Below are 18,773 nucleotides of genomic sequence, written 5' to 3'. Positions count from 1 at the left end.
ACAGAGAAGGCAATTAAAAGAAATAGCAAAGGGGTGCCTGGGTGGCTCAGTGGGTTAAAGCCTCTGCCTTCGGCTCAGGTCATGATCCCAGGACCCTGGGATCGAGCCCCGCATCAGGCTCTCTGCTCAGCTTCCCCCCCTCTCTCTGCCTGCCTCTCTGCCTACTTGTGATCTCTGTCAAATAAATAAAATCTTAAAAAAAAAATAAAAGAAATAAAGAGATACACAGAAAAATCTCAGATATTTGGAAATTATACAACACACATCTGAAGAATTGAGAGAAAACATCCTGAATGGGATGATAAAACTAAATATATCAAAAGCTTGTGGGATACACTGAAGCAGTAGTTAAAGGGAATCTTAGAGTTTAAAACACTTACGTTATAGAAAAGAAAAGTGGGAAGTGGGGGGTTAGTTCGACATTCTCAAGCCTTTGTGGTTACCAGAGTCTGAACCTTGCAGGGTAGAGGCCTCCTCCCCCTGATCTCCCTGCCCACAGGCTCTCCCATCCCTTCCAGATGGTAGCCCAGAATACTGTTGCAACACACACATCCGATTGTGTCTCCCTGGGTCTGAACCCTCTTGTGGCCCCTCACTGCTTCAGGACAAAATTCAAAATGGACCTGGCCAGCTGGCCTTTTGTGACGACCTTTACTTCTGATGTCACACCCTGTTTGCCACTGTCCCACCACCAGCTTTCCAAATTGTCTCTTGAAACATGAGTTTTTCTCACTTTTCTTTCTCTTTTCTGCCTTAAAACTAGAGGTCAGATAAAATGCAGGACTCCCAGTTAACTGGACTTTCAGAGAAGTAATGAATAACTTTTTTAGAAAAGATTTTATTTGCCAGAGAGCGAGGGAGCAAGCGCAAGCAAGGGGAGCAGCAGGCAGAGGGCGAAGCAGGCTGCCCGCCGAGCAGGGAGCCTGATGTGGGGCTCATCCCAGGACCCTAGCATCATGACTGGAGCCGAAGGCAGACGCTTAACTGACTGAGCCACCCAGGTGTCCCATGAATGACTTTTTAATATGAGCATGTCTCCAAAGCTGCATGGGGCATATGTATACACACAAAAAAATTATTCGTCACTCATCTAAAATTCAAGTTTAACTGGGTGTCAAATTTTTATTTTTTATTTGCCAAATCTGTTAACCTCATCCAGAACTAGCACACGGTATTGCATCTGGCCTTTCTCTGCTTCTGTGCGTGGCTAACTCCTCTTCCTTAGATGGGTCTCAGCTTAGAAATAACCTCCCACAGGAAGACGGTTCTCCCCACCACCCTTTCTTGGGGTCTGTCTCATTCAGTAACTCCTCGGCCCTTGAAACAGTGTCTAGCACTTGGTGGTCATGCAACAAATACTTGTTGAAGGAACAATGCGGACCTAGGTCCCAGCTCCAGGGACAAAGAGGGGCCCATTTCCCGCCTCCTAAGCCTGTGGCTCCCAGTTTTGTGGGGGGACAGGGGATGCCTCCATTATCTATCTCTTCAAACAAACCACTCCAAAAATTAGTGACGTAAGCCGGCAGCAATCATGTAGCTCAGCAGGGACAGCTCACCTCTGCCCCAAGTGGCGTCAGTTGGGGCTGGAAGAGCCACTTCCAAGATGACTCACTCACCTGCTCGAGTCACTGTATGCTGCTTCTCTCCACACCCGCCTCTCCACAGGGTAGCTTGGACTTCCCTCACAGTGTGGTGGCTTGGTTCCAAGAGCAGGTATCTCAGAAGAGACAGGAAACAGCAGATGCTAGGCTTTTAAGGTCTGGGCCTGGAGACCATATCGTTTCCATTCTACCCTATTGCTTAAGCAGCTGCAATTCCTTTTTAAGGAGACGGGACAGAGACCCTGCCTCTGCATGGAACCAGTGCTAGAGTTTTGTGATCATGTTTTAAAGTCACCACAGGGGAGAATACTCACCACAAAGGGCTCAACAGAGCCCATCTGCACTCTGTCTGGGTGGGTGGTGGTCCGTACGATGGGATGCTTTTCTCTCACAGGTTGGTGGGTGCCACCGGGCCAGCATATTCAAGGCAGCCTTGGAACGAGATAGGGCAGGAGAGAAGAGAGAGACAAGATATAGAGACAGAGAGGAAGGGGGGAGGAGAGATAAGGAAGGAGTCTTCCCTTGAAGGAATGAGGACTGAGCCACTTGACCCATGTAGACAGTTCACAGTCCGTCTGAAAGGAGGCCACACAGCTGGCACCTAGCTGGGCCCCTGGGGATGTTTTAAACAGAAATTTTGAGGGACGCCTGGGTGGCTCAGTTGGTTGGACGACTGCCTTCGGCTCAGGTCATGATCCTGGAGTCCCGGGATCGAGTCCCGCATCGGGCTCCCAGCTCCGTGGGGAGTCTGCTCCTCTCTCTGGCCTTCTCCTCGCTCATGCTCTCTCTCACTGTCTCTCTCTCAAATAAATAAATAAAATCTTAAAAAAAAAAAAAAAAAAAAAACAGAAATTTTGAGGGGTGCCTGGGTGGCTCAGTGGGTTAAGCCTCTGCCTTCGTCTCAGGTCATGATCTCAGGGTTCTGGGATCGAGCCCCGCATCAGGCTCTCTGCTCAGCAGGGAGCCTGCTTCCCTCTCTCTCTCTGCCTGCCTCTCTGTCTGCTTGTGATCTCTGTCTGTCAAATAAATAAATAAAATCTAAAAAAAAAAAAAACAGAAATTTTGAAACTGTATTTTCTTTTGGTTTTGAACAATTTTAAATTTATAGGAAGTCGACAGAATAGTAAAATGAACAACCCAGACACCTGTCACCAGGTTTCACCAACGGTTAACATTTTGACACATTTGCTCTTTGAAAGTTACAAAAAAGACATTTCCCTCTTAAAACTTCAGCCTGCATTCCGCACCCCCACACACACCCCAAGTGATGTGCTCTCCACACCAACCGTTCTCAGCAGAGGGGGCGATTTTTGTCCCTCAGGGGATAATGTGACAATGCCAAATGGAGACATTTTTAATTACAGTCTTTATTGAAAAAAAATTCACATCACATAGAATTCACCATTTTAACCATTTTCAAGCGTACAGTCCAGTGTGTTTTCACATATTCATGACGTGATCCAACTGTCAATACTACTGAAATCCAAAACAGTTTCTCAGACATTTCGTCTGTTGCAACGCACTGGGTGCTGTGCTCCCGCCACCTAGTGGGCAGGGACCAGAAGTGCTACGGATCTCTCCAGCGTATTAACTGGCCCTAAATGTCAGGGTTCCACACAATTACAGTGCCATTATCACATCTGAGCATATCAACAGTAATTGAGTGCTGTCATTCCCCCTGGTCTGAAGGATGCCTTTTTTTTTTTTTTTAAGATTTTATTTATTTATTTGAGAGAAAGACAGAGCATGAGCAGGGGGAGAGGCAGAGGGTAAGGGAGAAGCAGATTCCCCCGCTGAGCTGGGAGCCCAACATGGGGCTTGATCCCAAGACTCTGGGATCATGACCCAAGCTGAAGGCAGATGCTTAACCGACTGAACCACCAGGTGCCCCCAAGGATGCCTTTTTTTTTTTTTTTTTAATTTACCTTAGATGTAGATGGAGAGGGAGACAGAGAAAGCGAGGGGAGGAGCTGAGGGAGAGAGACAGTGTCGGTGCCCAGCAGGGAGCCTGAAGCGGGGCTCAATCCCATGACCCTGAGATCATGACCTGAGCTGAAACCAGGAGTCAGACACTTAACCAACTGAGCCACCCAGCCACTCCTCAAGGACGTCTTTTTAGCATGTTTATTTTAGTTCAGAAGGCGAGGTTCACATACTGCCTTTGGTTGTTAGGTCTTTTTGGTCTCTATTAATATAGAAGAATATTATCTACCCCACACTCAGCCTTCTTATTTTTTTGTAAGAGTTCAGGCTGGTTTTATAGCATCATATTCTGGATTTATCAGATTGTTTCCTCAAGATCAGATTCACCATAAACATTTTTGGCAAGAATACGACATTGATGATCACTGCATCACATCAGGAGGTGCAAAATATGGGGCTGCTACCCTATTTGTGATGTTGAAATTGGACGATAACACAATTGAGAAGACAGAAGGTGCTGTCTCCCATGCCCCATCCACTCAAGTGTGGCACCCAGACAGCCACTCTGCTTGGCTGACCCTTTCTGAAAAGTAGAGAGAGCCTGGGGAGGATTCTCTCACCCCTAGGGAGTCCTCAGGCCCTTCTCTCTTCTCTTTGCTGTCCCACCTTCAAGGGTCAAGGGCAAGGCCCCAAGAGCTGGGGTTCCCTCTGCCAACCCCAGGGAGCTAGCCCTAGCCTAGCTTGGCTGGGAGGACTCAGAAGGACTCCAGGGACTCCTTCAGCTGTTCCTTAGTTCTCAGGAAGAAACTGGATAGTGGGGGCGCCTGGGTGGCTCAGTGGGTTAAAGCCTCTGCCTTCGGCTCAGGTCATGATCCCAGGGTCCTGGGATCAAGCCCCGCATCGGGCTCTCTGCTTGGCAGGGAGCCTGCTTCCTCCTTCTCTCTCTCTGCCTGCCTCTCAGCCTACTTGTAATCTCTGCCTGTCAAATAAATAAATAAAATCTTTAAAAAAAAAAAAAAAAAGAAAGAAAGAAAGAAACTGAATAGTGGAAGTGGGTTGAATACCCCAAGCCTGGAACCAGGAAGCTGAGGGTGTGGGTCAGGTGGAGGTCAAGGGCTCTTAAGGCTGGAAACTGCAGGCCTGTTAGCATTCCTGCAGTAAGCAACTATGCAAAGCTCCATGGAAATCATTCCCAATCCTCCTCCTTTTGGGAAGCTCCTTCCACCCTTAGGAGCTCCACTAAACACAACCTTTTTCAGGAAACCTACCAGGACTGTGGGAAGAAGAAAATGGCCCCTGTTCTCAAAGCACTTCAGGCTAGAACCACAACAAGGGCAAAAGTTCTATCCCATTACAATGGCACTGGGAACACGACAACCTGTATAAAGCTTTTTGAGCCCAGCAATGAAACATATTATTGAAATGAAAGCATATTAAAAAAATTCAGGGCACACCTGGGTGGCTCAGTCAGTTAGGTGTCTGCCTTCAGTTCAGGTCATGATCTCAGGGTCCAGGGATCACATCCCACATTTGGGCTCCTTGGGGAGCCTGCTTCTCCCTCTGGCGCGGTGAGTGAAGCATGCAACTCTTGATCTCAGGGTTCTTGAGTTTGAGGCCCAAGTTGGATATCAAGGATACTTAAAAGTAAAATCTTAAAAAAAGAATTCAATTTTCTGGCTTTTCTTGGAAAATCTGATGCTCTGGCAACATTGGGCTCACACCTGTGCCTAGGGTCAATGGCTTCCCCTTCCTGACTAAGCATGCACTCCACACTTACCTAAACCTGAGTCCGAGTGTGACTTTCAGTTCTGCTCCTTCACCTTCAGCCAATGCTGTTTTTTCTCTACCTGTGTCTTAGAAAAAAAAGATGACAATAAAAGAGAGGTCTAAGGGTCCTGTGCTTCAGGAAATATGGGAGAAGGCATATTTCTCTGTGGAACTGAAGAACATTCTTGTGCCCCTGTAATATGATTAAAGTGAATCTGTGTTAAAAACAATATTGACCCCCAAGTGCCATAGTGTCTTAGCATCATGGCTGGGGGTCACTGGAATGTCAGACTCCTCTTGGCTCCACCACTTACAAGCTATGTGACCTCAGACAAGATTACGATAAAACTCAGACACCTCTGCAATTTAAACCTCTCTCAACCCCTTGAATACTGCCCAGCTGCGATCCTACAAACAAAACACCCGAGCACATGACTTTCAGGGGTGTGTTGAGGAAGAACAAGACTCCACATCAAAAGTCATTTTTTCTAAGCTGGGAATTTGCCCAAAGTCAACACCTGACCTAACCAAAAGCCAGACTTGGCTCCTGAGGGGAGATTTTTGACCCTGAGTTTGACAGAAGGTGCTGGCCCATGTGACCACTCCTCGGGCAAGGCTACTGGAGGTCAGAAGTGCTGTGGGAGTCGCAAGCTGACCTTGAGGATAGCTCAGGGCTTGTAAGAATTCAGCTAAAGTCCAAGGAGGATCATCAGGGCTCACACAAGATCCGAGGAACCCACCGTGAGTGTTTCAGCCAAAACCCTCAGCTGTAGATGCGAGCAGGATTTCCAGAACCAGGACCAGGAAATTGTGGGACAAAGCTGACTCTCTCTCCTGTAGGATAAGAGTGAGGATGTAAGAGGCCTCAGAGACTCCTGGAAGTCAATCTGGGTCCACAAGGGAAACAAACCTTAGAAGGAAGCATTTACTACAAAAGACACGGACAAGAGTTATGGGGTGCCTGGGTGGTTTAGTCAGTCCAGCATCTGCCTTCGGCTCAGGTCATGATCCAGCTCAGGTCCTCTCCCTCTGCCCACCCCCTGCCCTGCTCATGCTCTCTCTCTCTCTCAAATTAATAAATAAAATCTTTTTTTTTAAAAAGAAGAGCTATAAAGAAATTGAAGATTTTCTCAGTTGAGATTGTGTTTGGCTGCAAGTAAGAGAAAACTTAAAAGTAGCTTGAACAAATATTTATTTCCTGTTTGTCTCACACGATAAAATATCAGGAGATGGGCAGGCCGACCACAGTTGGTGCAGCTGGTTTACACAGCCAGGAAGTCTTTTCTTGCCTGCCATCCTTGGCAGCTTAATCCATTCTCAAAATCGTTGCCTCCATGGTCATGAGTTGGTCAAGTGGAAAGAAAAAGAAGCTGCAAATGGAGACACTTGTGCCAGGAAAGCAAAACTTTCCCAGAAGTCCTTACCGTAAGTCTCATGGGTAACAATGTGTCCCTGGGACACCAGGTACTCTCAAGGGAACTGAGGAAGTCAGTCTGTTTAACTAGGCACTGCCCCAAACAAAACTGGGCTTCTTTTGGGAGGAAAGGGGAATAGGTATCAGGAAGGCAACCAGCTGTATCTATCACACCAAGTCCTTACACAGCCAAAAGGCCTGGGACCCAACTCCAGAGGAAACCAGCCTTCTGGATTTTTCAACTATATCAGAAAATAAATTATTTTTACAGTTTAAGACAATTTGTCTGTGTGTGTGTTTAGTTCTTTAAAAGATTTTATTTATTTATTTGCCAGAGATAGAGAGCACAATGCAGGGGGGAAGGGCAGGCAGAGGAAGAAGCAGGCTTCCTATTGAGCAAGGAGCAGATGTGGGACTCCATCCCAGGACCCTGGGATTATGACCCAAGCTGAAGACAGAGGCTTAACCCACTGAGCCACCCAGGCATCCCTGTGTGTATTTTTAAAGAGATTTTATTTATTTGTTTGACAGAGAGAGTGAGTGGGGTGGAGGGCACAAGCAGGGGGAGCAACAGATGGGCAGGAAGAAGCAGACCTCCCACTGAGCAAGAAGCCTGATGCGGGCCTCGATCCCAGGGTCTTGGGATCATGACCTGAGCCGAAGGCAGACGCCCAACCAACTGAGCCACCCAGGCGCCCCTGTGGCCGGCATTGTTCATCCAACATTATGTCTGGGAGATTCATCTCTGTGGTGTACAGAAGTTCATTCTGTTTTTGCTACCTGGTTTCCCAATGTATGCATATACCTCGGTTTATCCAGCTTCCTGGTGCTGGGAGATTTGGATGGTTTCCAGTTTTTAGCTATTATGAATAAAGTTTCCAAGAACATTCTATACCTGCACTTTGGTAGAAATTACACTCAGTTCTCCTGGGTTTGTACCAAAGAGGGGACTGGCTGGGTCCTAGGTCAGGTGAAGCAGTTACAGTGAATACTGCGGTTTTCCAGTTTACCTCTTACCAGTTCTAGTTACGTCATATCCTCGCCAACACTGGGTTTTGTCAATCTCGTTAATTGTAGCCAATGTAATTATGTATAATGGTATCTTGTGGTGGTTTTATTTTTAAAATTTATTTATTTTTGCATTTTATTTATGTATTGCGAGAGAGAGCGCATGCGAGCGCACACGTGAGTGGACGGAGGAGCAGAGGGAGAAGGAGAATCTCAAGCAGACTCCGTGCTGAGCGTGGAGCCCGACCTGTGGCTTGATCTCACCACCCTGAGATCAAGACCTGAGCCAAAATCAAGAGTCAAATGCTTAGGGGCCCCTGGGTGGCTCAGTTGTCAAGCATCTGCCTCTGGCTCAGGTCATGATTCCAGGGTCCTGGGATTGAGCCCCACGTCAGGCTCCCTGCTCAGTCAGGCTCCCTGCTCAGCGGGAAGCCTGCTTCTCCCTCTTCCCCTCCCCCTGCTTACGTTCTCTCTCTCACTGTGTCTCTCTGTCAAATAAATAAATGGAGATGCTTAACCAACTGAGCCACCCAATTAAGGCACCTCTTTATTTACTTTTATGTATTTATTTTTTTTATTTTTATTTTATTTTTTTTTTAAAGATTTTATTTATTTATTTATTTGACAGACAGATCACAAGTAGGCAGATAGGCAGGCAGAGAGAGAGAGAGGAGGAAGCAGGCTCCCCGCTGAGCAGAGAGCCCAATGCGGGGCTCGATCCCAGGACCCCGAGACCATGACCTGAGCCGAAAGCAGAGGCTTTAACCCACTGAGCCACCCAGGCGCCCCTATGTATTTATTTTTAAAGTAATCTGTACACCCAAAGGTGGGCTCAAACTCACAACCCCAAGATCAAGAGTTGGATGTTCTACCAACTGAGCCAACCAGGTACCCCTTGTTGTTTTAATTCACATTTCTGTATGAATTAAACTTCTTTAGTGATATTGAGCACCTTTCCACATGTTTGTTGGCCATTTGGAAATCCTCTTTTATGAAGGAACTGTTGTAGTTCTTTTTCTATAATAACTACAGAATTCTTTATATACTCTGCAGGAGTCTTTTTTTAAATAACTGTATTGAAACATCTTTTTTCTAGTTTGTACCTTATCTTTTCATTTTCTTAAATATCTTTAATTATTGACCAGAAGTTCTTAATTTTCATGAAGTCTAAGTTATCAACCATTGATGCTTAGAGCTTTCTGAGTCACGTTTTTTGGTTTTGTTTTTAAATATTTTATTTTATTTTATTTTTTCTGAAGTAGGGTCCACGCCCACTGCGGGGCTTGAACTCAAGACCCTGAGAGCAAGAGTTGCACATTTCACTGACTGAGCCAGCTAGAGGCCCCCTTTCTGTCTTTTGCTTAAGAAATCTTTGCCTAGGGGGCGCCTGGGTGGCTCAGTGGATTAAGCCGCTGCCTTCGGCTCAGGTCATGATCTCAGTGTCCTGGGATCGAGCCCCGCATCGGGCTCTTTGCTCAGCGGGAGCCTGCTTCTCTCTCTCTCTCTGCCTGACTCTCCGCCTACTTGTGATTTCTCTCTCTGTCAAATAAATAATAAATAAAATCTTTAAAAAAAAAAAAAAAAGAAATCTTTGCCTAGGGATGCCTAGGCTCAGTCATTAAGTGTCTGCCTTCAGCTCAACAATCCCACGTCCCAGGGTCCTGGGAACGAGCCCCACGGTGGGGAGTCTGCTTCTCCCTCTCCCTCTGTTGCTCCCCTTGCTTGTGCTGTAAGACAAATAAATAAAATCATGAAAAACCAGAAATCTTTGCCCAGTCCAAGGCTATAAAGATATCCATGTTTCTCTAGAAGTTTCACTGTTTTACCTTCACAGTTCTGCTGATGCTCCATTTCTTTTTTTTTTTTTTTTTAAGATTTTATTTATTTATTTGACAGACAGAGATCAGAAGTAGGCAGAGACACAGGCAGAGAGGAGGCAGAGAGGAGGAAGCAGGCCCCCTGCCGAGCAGAGAGCCCGATGTGGGGCTCGATCCCAGGACCCTGAGATCATGACCTGAGCCGAAGGCAGAGGCTTTAACCCACTGAGCCACCCAGGTGCCCTGATGCTCCATTTCAAATTAATTCTTGTGAAGGCTTCAAGGTACGGGTAAACAGAGAGTCACTTACTTACTCCAGCCCCGTTCTACCACTTACATAAATTTGCATAATTCATTTTCAGCCCTTCTTCTTTCCTAACATAGGCACTTACATATATGCATTACTTTAGCCACATCCCATTAGTTTTAATATAGTGTATTTCATTATAATTCAATTTGAAACATTTTCTAGCTTTCCCTTGTGGCTTCTTTGATTCATAGATTGCTTAGAAATGTGTCCAAGAGCATAAGGACACTCAGCACAGCTCTGGTGCCGACTGATCCCACAGCCTCGTGGGGGCCGCGTGGAACGCGGGTGGGGCGGCTGCTTGCTTCGGTCTGGGCGCCTCTGGGGAGCTCTGCAGGCGGAAGAATGGCTTCTGCCGCCAAGACGTGTGTGTGTGGGGGGAGACACCGTAGGGAAGCATGTTTGAGTTCCCCCTGCCCTGCCCCCCAGCATGTGCATGCATGGGTGTGTGCACACCGCTACCACATGCACACGAGTGTGCACACACACCATCCCTCTCTAGCTCTAAAATATGCCCTGAACCATGCAAGGAAGAAAGGAAAGCAGGCCGGCTGCTCCTTAGGTGAGTGATCAAAACAGTGATTAAACTGTAAGCCTGTTTCCTGATCTATAAAATGGGGATGGTTTATTTCGATATTCGGCTGAGAATTAAATGTACAGGATGGGAGTCTTGCTATGGGTAAGGGCTGAGACAGGGAGGAAAACTTGCTTCCCTGCCAGATCGTAACACGAACTCTGGCTTTGGCCAGAGATGGGAAGGAGGACCCTTACCTAGGGCTTAATGGAGACAGTTTACACAGGGCCTACAGGGGCAAAACTGGGAAGTGGCCAGCAGGGTTGCTGGCGGAGGGGCACCTGGAAGCTCTTCTTCCCATGCTGGGCTGGGCCTTGGTGCCCGGGGGAGAGCAGTGTTCCAGAGGTGGAAGCTGGAACGTTATCCTTTCCAAGCAAGGTCCCCAGATGACCACTTCCCGTGGGACTCAGTCCCTCCCAGCCCTTACACGTCTACCTCCCGTGGGACTCAGTCCCTCCCAGCTCTTACACGTCTACCTCCCGTGGGACTCAGTCCCTCCCAGCCCTTACACGTCTACCTCCCTGGCTTTCTTCGCAGCTGGAGGCAGAAGGGATGGGAAGGGGTAACAGCAGAAAGGAGGAGGTCCAAAGAACCCCGGGAGCTGCCGCAGCTCTCGCTGCTTTCTCTAGCTGACCCAGACTCATCCTGAGTCTGTCAAGTCAGGTACCAGCACACCCCTGTGCCCAGTGCAATAGGCAGCGTCTCCAAACCTATATCCAGAGTTCTGCAGCCTCTGTTCTTACCTGCGCAGAACCCCAGTGGCAGGGATGAGCAAGCTGGAGAGCTCCTGGGGCTTTAGCAGAAACAGTAATTCATGGCGTGCCTGGGTGGCTCAGTCAGTTAAGTATCTGACTCTTGATCTCAGCATAGGTCTTGATCTCAGGGTTGTGAGTTTGTGCCCCAATGCTGGGCTCCATGCTTGGTTGGAGCCTACAGAAAGAGGAAGAGAAAGAAAGTGAAAGGAGAAAGAAAGAGAAAGAGGGGGGCGCCTGCGTGGCTCAGTTGGTTAAGCAGCTGCCTTCGGCTCAGGTCATGATCCCAGCGTCCTGGGATCGAGTCCCACATCGGGCTCCTTGCTCGGCGGGGAGCCTGCTTCTCCCTCTGCCTCTGCCTGCCATTCTGTCTGCCTGTGCTCGCTCTCTCCCCCTCTCTCTCTCTCTGATAAATAAATAAAATCTTTAAAAAAAAAAAAAAAAGAAAGAGAAAGAGGGTGAAAAGAGAAAGAAAGAGATGGAAGAAAAGAAGAAAAGGAAGAAAGAGAGAGAGAGAGAGAAAAGAAAAGAAAGAAAGGAAAAGAAAGGAAGGAAGAAGAAAAGGCTACTTCCTAGCACAAGAATCATTCCTAGGTAGCCTGATGGTTCCTATTTTGAAAACACCTTTGTTCCCAGGCTGCAGCTGAGCCACTGAACATCCCCAGGGGGCTGGGTTGCTCCCTTTTATCGGGATGGTTAGAAACAATGAATGGGACATCCTGGGAACCCCCTTCCCAACCCAACAGTGCCATGTCTCTGAGGGGTTGCTGGAGACTCACAGTGCACTTACCTGGAGATCCTGTTAAATTCAGGGGTCCTTGGGTACCTGGGTGGCTCAGTCGGTTGGGCAGCTGCTTCGGCTCAGGTCGGGTCGTGGTCCCTGGATCCTGGGATCTAGCCCTTCCCCACATCGGGCTCCCCGCATTGGGCTTCCTGCTCAGTGGGGAGCATGTTTCTTCTCCCTCTGCCACTTCCCCTGCTTGTGCTCGCTCTCTCTCTCTGTCAAATAAACAGACAAAATCTTTTTAAAAAATAAATTCAGGGGTCCTCTTGGGGTGCCTTGGGGTGGCTCAGTAGGGTAAGCATCTGCTTTTGGCTTGGGCTGTGATCCCAGGGTTCTGGGATCTAGCCCCGCATCCCCCTGCTTGTGCACGTGTGCACTCTCTGTCAAATAAATAAATAAATAAATGTTAAATTCCAGGGTCCTCTCATCACCTGGAATGGAAAAAGCCCCTCACCACTTTGTGTGGGCTTCATGTGAGTGTGGAGACTGATGTCTGCCTGTTTGGACATGCTGACAGTGAGAAATTCCCCTGAGACACAGGTGGGGTACAGCAGCCCCCCTAGAAACAGACTATTTCGCACTGAAAGGTAGGGCCTGGCACGTGGGAGGAAGGACTGGCTACTTCTGCGGGCATCTGGGAGTGGACACAGGGTTGTAGATGTCTTCAGAGAGGGCTGGGGTCGGTGTTTGGGATGGCCTCTGCCAACAGCGGGGGCCAAGCATCCAGACGGCAAGCCACATCCTCTGAACCAGACCAGCTGGCCTATTTGTCTCTGGCACCCCTGGGCCTATGTGAATTTTCCCCTAAACACTCCAACCACAGCTCAGCTGTTCTGGGGACCCCTAATAAAGAGCCAACTTCCAGCACTGAAAGGGAGGACTGTAGGGGGAGGGGAACTGGGAGTTGGAGCAAGGCCTGAGGATAAAGGGTGTCTCTGGGCCTGAGCCCCCTTGTAGTCCGTCCATCATCAGTCTCTCTACCCTGTTCCACTCTCCCTTGGCTTGGCTCCAGCCTACACTTTCACTGCAACAGGAAAGCCCACAAACCTTGTCTGACCTCAGAATCAAGAGTTTCAGGTCACCATGGGCTCTGACCTACCCTCCAGGTCCAGAAGCCTTGGCATAATGCTTTTCAGGTAGCATGCAGTCAATAAAACGCTCTTGCACGAATGGGAGATCGGCATGCGCTGGCACTCGGCATTCATGCGACAAACACGACTCTTCTAGAAGCACCTGATCATGGTGGGATCCCTTCCAGCTGAGGGCTCAAGATGCCAGCCTGAAATAAACCTCCATCCATCCTGATTCCTCTCCCTGCATAATTGAGGGGACCACACCTCTCCAGGCAACCTCTGCCTTTTGGAAGTCCTACAGATGAGCCACAGGGGCAGGCGCAATGTGCCAGGAAAGGGTCTGGTTTTCATAACAAAGTTGGTTTGGGAGAGCCAGTGGGTGCTCTGCTGCCCCCTGCTGGACAAAGTAGGAACAGTACGTTGGTAGGTGAGGGTTACCTTGAGGAGAGAAAAGAGGAGAGGTAGGGGTCAAATCCCCCTTCTCCTCCTCATACTTGGATCTCCGGCACAAGACAACCACATTCTCCTCTTCCTCTCTCCAAAATCAGGATCCCTCCCCAGGCTCACCAAGTAGGCTCTGGCTCCCCCCAGTTCTCCCAAATCCGCGACCCAGAACATTTCCGAAGGTCTTTTTGTCAACAAGCGTGATCCTGGGAACATCAGTTTCTGACCAATAAAATCACCCCCACAGTATTTAAACTCATTAACAGACGAAACGGGCTCCCAGCGGGCCTTTTATAGACGACTAGATGTAGGCAACTGTGTTCATCAGGAGGAAAGATCAATGTGCGGATCAACAAACCCAAGGGAAATAGAAAAGAGGAGGAAAGCAGAAACTTAATTGTAACAAAATCTGATAAATCAAGCCAAAGATTGGTTATTTGCAAAAACGAATAAAATTTGATAAGCCAACGGAAATTTCACTTTAGAGAGAAGTACAAATATAGATATGGATATAGATATAGAAGGAAAGCTATGACCAGAAACCCATGGGCAATGTTTTGGGCTAATTCGGTGGTGGTAGGAGGGGTCCTAGTCAACATCGTGCTGAAGGGCAGAAGGAAGGTGGGTGGGAAAGGACATAAACAAATGTTGATTTCCTCCTCCGGACTGCTGGGTGACATGAGAGCTACTGGGCTCCTGTGCCTATGGTCTGGGCCGGTGCACACTCACCGCAGTGATACAGTGTGGAGGTGGCTACAGATGTTTGCTGATTGACTCACTGACTGAATCAACTCTGGAGGTAGCCAACTCTCTGACCCCGGGTGGGGAGGGGGGCGGGGAGAAAAGCATCTATTGACGGCTCACCAGGCTGGGGCTCGTTGGGCAGGAACCAGGCTTGGAGCAGAGCCTGTACTAGTGTTAAGCTGTAGAATTAGGCAGCTTGGTAAGCCATGTGCCAACCATGGGTCCAGGAAACTTACATTGTCCCTTGTCTGGCGCCACCCTTGCCTCTTACTCAAGCTTCATGAATGAGTAAAAGCTTCCTCTCCCAGAAAGCCTTCTCAGCCAACTTCCGGCTCCTCCCTCAGCTGGGGTAGGTGCCTCTCCTAGTCTTACACACTCCGGGGGCACTCTTCTATCAAAGCATTTATCCCATTGCATTTTAAATAATTCTCTTTGTTTTTAACTTTTATTACGAAGATTTTCCAACATAAACAAGGAGAGCAGTCATGGGATAACGGAGCCCACGTACTCATCACCCAATTTCAACAAATTACCAACTCATGAACAGTTTTATTTCATCCATATCATGTCCTGCTACTCCCTCTCCCTTGGATTATTTCATATCATTTTATCAACAAATACTTCATTTGTCTAAAAATAAGCCACTTGGAACCACAAGACCATGATCACAACTTTAAAAATGAACAATTGGGGCGCCTGGGTGGCTCAGTGGGTTAAGCCGCTGCCTTCGGCTCAGGTCACGATCTCAGGGTCCTGGGATCGAGTCCCGCATCGGGCTCTCTGCTCAGCAGGGAGCCTGCTTCCCTCTCTCTCTCTCTGCCTGCCTCTCCATCTACTTGTGATTTCTCTCTGTCAAATAAATAAATAAAATCTTTAAAAAAAAAATAAAAAAATAAAAATAAAAATGAACAATTATTCCTTGATGACATCAACTATCCAATGTTTATATTTCTCTCATTATCCTCCTGTGTTAATAGTTGGTTTTCTTGAATGTCTCACCCATCGGACCTGACGAGGGACTGGGGCTACCCCTGGGAGAGCTTCAGCCCTTGCCCATCACTGCCCAGGTCTTCGCCTGCACACACACAGGGGAAGACAGGCACTGCTCTGCAGAGGAGCGGACACTGAGTGCCTGGGTGGGACCACCAGCATGGCCCCCAAACATGGACAACTGTTCCTAGCATGGTGCGGACCAGGCCCAGCCAAGTGCTCACAGCCTCCACCTCAAATTACCTGAGGTGCTTTTCCAAAACCCACATGCACTCCCTGTTTCCCACCTCCAACTCCTTAGCCAGAATCTCCCAAGGATGGGGCCAGGGGCCAGGGCTTGGGGGAAAGTGTCTTGGGTGCAGTTGATGTATGGCTCTTCTTGAACCCCAACTGGCCCCACCAAGATGGAAGAATATCTAGTGCCCCATACTTTCACCCTGCACCGCTCTGAGAAGAGAAAGCCCTGGGGTCGACAACAGGGCCCAGCTCTAGCCTCTGGAAAAGAAGGGTCAATGTTAGTTGCCAGGGAGACCTTGACACCAGGTCTACTTTGCGGCTATTTGTCACCAAAATAGCCAGTAGCATTGTCGGGGGAGAAATGGGGATAGCCCTTTTCTGGATTATCCTGGGGCCATCTCCTCAGGGAAGTAGTATGTGATCCTGGGAGCTCATAGGACTGTGACCCTGTGCCAGCCACAAGTGAGCCCAGTGCTAGCCTGCTACCAGAACAGACATCAGTGCCCATCTGTGAAAGCAGCTGCCACAGCCCCGCCCTCTGCAGAGCAGCCCCTCCCCATGCAACTGAACCCCAACACTGCCTGTTGGTACTGAAGGCTAAAGGCTGTCAGACGACAGCATACAGTTTCCACCCGTTGCTGGGGGGGGTCTTCCTCGTCCTGGCCAGAATAGCCTGTGTGAACCTAGACCAAAAACCCCAACAGCTTCTTCAAACTTATACTGTCTCAGGCCAGCTCGGTTTGTACACTGAGGCCTTGAAGGTAATTCAGCCTGTACCCCTTTTCCTGATGGGCAAGTGTGTGTTAGAGAGCCCCCCAGAAGGGAGAGGGCAGGCAGGGGCAAGTGGAGTCCTGTGTGTCCTCCCACCGTCACAAAAGGGCAGTCTTCACCCTGGCCTCCTGCTGATGAGACCAGGCGTGGGCACAGGCCTGACAACACAGGGCGGATGGGAACAGCCATTAGCACTAATGAGACAGGCAGCCTGAAAGCTTTTTACTTTGAAGCTGCTCGCCCACCCAGGGAACAGTCCGTTCTGCTTCCTTGGCTTCCAGGAAGCCCAGGCGGAAAAGGGTTTGGGAGAAGGAGCAGGGGTGGGGGGTCTTCGAGAAGTCTGGAGGGACAAAGGGGAGGGGAGGAAGGACCAGGGATGGAGGCAGGAGGGCTTGGTTTTGGCTAAGTGGACCTCTCCCCTCCCCTTTCCCTCCAAAAAAACCCCCAGGGTCCAGGTCTGCACCCCACTCTGGTCACTGGCCCATCACCCTCTTCAGTGCCCTTGACTAAAGTTCCTGGAAGCAAAGGAAACAACACGCCACACAGGGTCTGAGTGAGCATCTCCGGAGCCACAAATTAAATTAAGATCTCAGGGCTGCCTGCCTTGTTATTGCTAATGGCTCTGGCCTGTACGACCTCCCCGCCCCTACCCAGGTCCCTGTCCTGCAGAAATTTGGGGGTTCTGGGCACCCTACCTTGCTCCCAAACTTTGACTGGCACCTGGGGACCTCACCCCAAATCGGAGTGGGGCACACCTCTTAGAGAGCATCCAAAAGCCCAGGTTGCAGGGAGAGAGGCCCGAGCTGTGCCCCCACCCTCTGGCGAGGGCCCCTTATGTCTTGGCTGCAGGCAGCAGTCACGTGTGGGGCGTTCATTAGACCCTGCCATATAAGCTGAGGGCACGGAGTGGCCAGAAACTCTCCAGGCAAGGATCCAGCAAGCAGAGGTAAGTCCTCAGGTTGGGCAGAGACCCCTGTTCTCTGGGAAGTCTCTTTCTGGGGCTGGGCACCTGGAGGGTGCAAGGGTGAGGAAGGACTAAGTGGTGGGTCTCACTGCTGGCCAGGTCATGCTGCCTGCAGTGCTGCTGAGCTGTGCCCTGCTGCTGGCACTGCCCCCCATGCAGGGGGCCGGCATCGGCCTGGCCCCACTGGAAGGCATCAGAAGTCCTGACCAGGCCCTGTTCCCAGAGCTCCCAGGTCAGTATGGGCAGGGGTGGAGCTGGGTGGAGCCTGGATACCCTCTGGCCACAAAGTATCCTGCTTGGTATGAGCCCTCCTTGCCCTTTCCCAATCCCAGACCTTGGAGGTGGGTGTTTAATGCATGGGGAGGGAGGGGGTTCTGCCCTCACATCACCTGTTCCAGGCCTGGGCCTGCAGCCCTCGCTGAAAAGGACAGCTGCAGAACAGTCAGGAGAGGCCCTGCTGCAGGAGGCTGAGGCCTTGTCAGAGGTAACCGCCCAGGAGAAGGGGGGATGGCTACAGGCCTTGGGAGGGGACATCAGGTGTCATCCCCTCTCTTCACCACATGACCCCTCCCCCGGGGTGATACTGTAGACTACTGTCTCCATGCTCCACGGCCATCCTGCTTGGATTGGGGCAGGTGACATCCCCGGACCTGCCTTCAAAGGCCCATGCCTGCAATCCTGCTCCCTCACTCCTGTAGGTACTAGATCCGGAGGGCCGAGAGTCACGCTCCCCACGTCGCTGCGTAAGGCTGCATGAATCCTGTCTGGGACACCAGGTACCATGTTGCGACCCATGTGCCACGTGCTACTGCCGTTTCTTCAACGCCTTCTGCTACTGCCGGAAGCTGGGTACTGCCATGAACCCCTGCAGCCGTACCTAGTGGGCGAACGTCGGGGCCGGGGCTCTACATGGGGTAGTGAATAAAGGCTGGGACCAAACCCAAGGCTGTGGCGTTATTTCAAACGTGGCCGTCGGAGGTGGGAGGTCGTGGAGGTCACAGTAGGGATGGGGTTGCCACCAAGCCAAGAAATCACACACAAACACACACACCCCTACCCCAAGGTCTAGGCTACCCATCATCTGAATCACTTACATGCATGGTCTTACGGTGCCAGGCGCCGGTGGGGAGGCAAAAAGGCCGGACTCCAGCCCTCCAGAATCTCGTACAAGAAATGTGGGTGCAGTGCGCAGTGCATGCACGGCCTGGAACTCACAGCAGGCCAGCTAGCGTTAGGCTCCAGGGCCTGCTTGAGGCTAACTTGACCTGTGATCTCAGCGAAGCCTGCCCCCCGAACCGTAGTTCCCTTCGAGGGAAGACTGCCTCAGCAGTCTGGAACATTTCCAAGCATAAGAAGCACCGCTTATTCCCATCTTTACTCGGCCTGCGCCTCAGGGTCAGCTAACCTAGACGGTGGTGTAAAGCTAGAGGGCCCAATCGAATCCACGCGGCCACGTGCGCCACCACGCGGCGGGCCTCAGACACTCCAAGCTGGTTAAGGCGGGTAGCGAGACGCACGCCTACCCAGCCGCGCAGGCGCCAGAGGGCCCACACCTGCGCAATGCTTTCGGAGGAAACCACCCGGAAGCCGGGCGCCACTCAGA

General features: G+C 50.0%; 1 protein-coding gene and 1 long non-coding RNA gene across 2 annotated transcripts; one reads left to right on the top strand and one right to left on the bottom strand.

Moving 5' to 3' along the window:
• Positions 1-1,114: 1,114 nt before the first annotated feature.
• LOC132005171 (uncharacterized) lies at positions 1,115-18,697 on the bottom strand. Its single transcript, XR_009400751.1, has 7 exons — positions 18,265-18,697; positions 11,954-12,162; positions 11,155-11,341; positions 6,032-6,125; positions 5,302-5,371; positions 1,916-2,033; positions 1,115-1,717 (listed from the first exon to the last, which is right to left on the bottom strand). It is a non-coding gene; the product is annotated as an uncharacterized LOC132005171 (long non-coding RNA).
• AGRP (agouti related neuropeptide) lies at positions 17,061-18,189 on the top strand. The gene is made up of 4 exons (XM_059382862.1): positions 17,061-17,152; positions 17,270-17,402; positions 17,569-17,654; positions 17,869-18,189. The coding sequence occupies exons 2-4, from the start codon at positions 17,273-17,275 to the stop codon at positions 18,049-18,051; spliced, it is 399 nt and encodes a 132-aa protein (XP_059238845.1). The 5' UTR covers positions 17,061-17,152; positions 17,270-17,272; the 3' UTR covers positions 18,052-18,189.
• Positions 18,698-18,773: the final 76 nt, after the last annotated feature.

Source organism: Mustela nigripes, chromosome 17 (genome assembly GCF_022355385.1).
Source record: "Mustela nigripes isolate SB6536 chromosome 17, MUSNIG.SB6536, whole genome shotgun sequence".
NCBI lineage: Eukaryota > Metazoa > Chordata > Mammalia > Carnivora > Mustelidae > Mustela > Mustela nigripes.
The sequence above is the reverse complement of the archived record's forward strand: the minus strand, read 5'-3'. Positions and strand labels throughout refer to the sequence as shown.

What these genes read in the sequence shown, in the direction of transcription:
- AGRP (XM_059382862.1), top strand. Translation starts at nt 17,273, where the DNA reads ATGCTGCCTGCAGTGCTGCTGAGCTGTGCCCTGCTGCTGGCACTGCCC. An exon ending in CCTGTTCCCAGAGCTCCCAG is followed by an intron (nt 17,403 to 17,568) that starts GTCAGTATGGGC and finishes CACCTGTTCCAG; the next exon opens with GCCTGGGCCTGCAGCCCTCG. An exon ending in AGGCTGAGGCCTTGTCAGAG is followed by an intron (nt 17,655 to 17,868) that starts GTAACCGCCCAG and finishes TCACTCCTGTAG; the next exon opens with GTACTAGATCCGGAGGGCCG.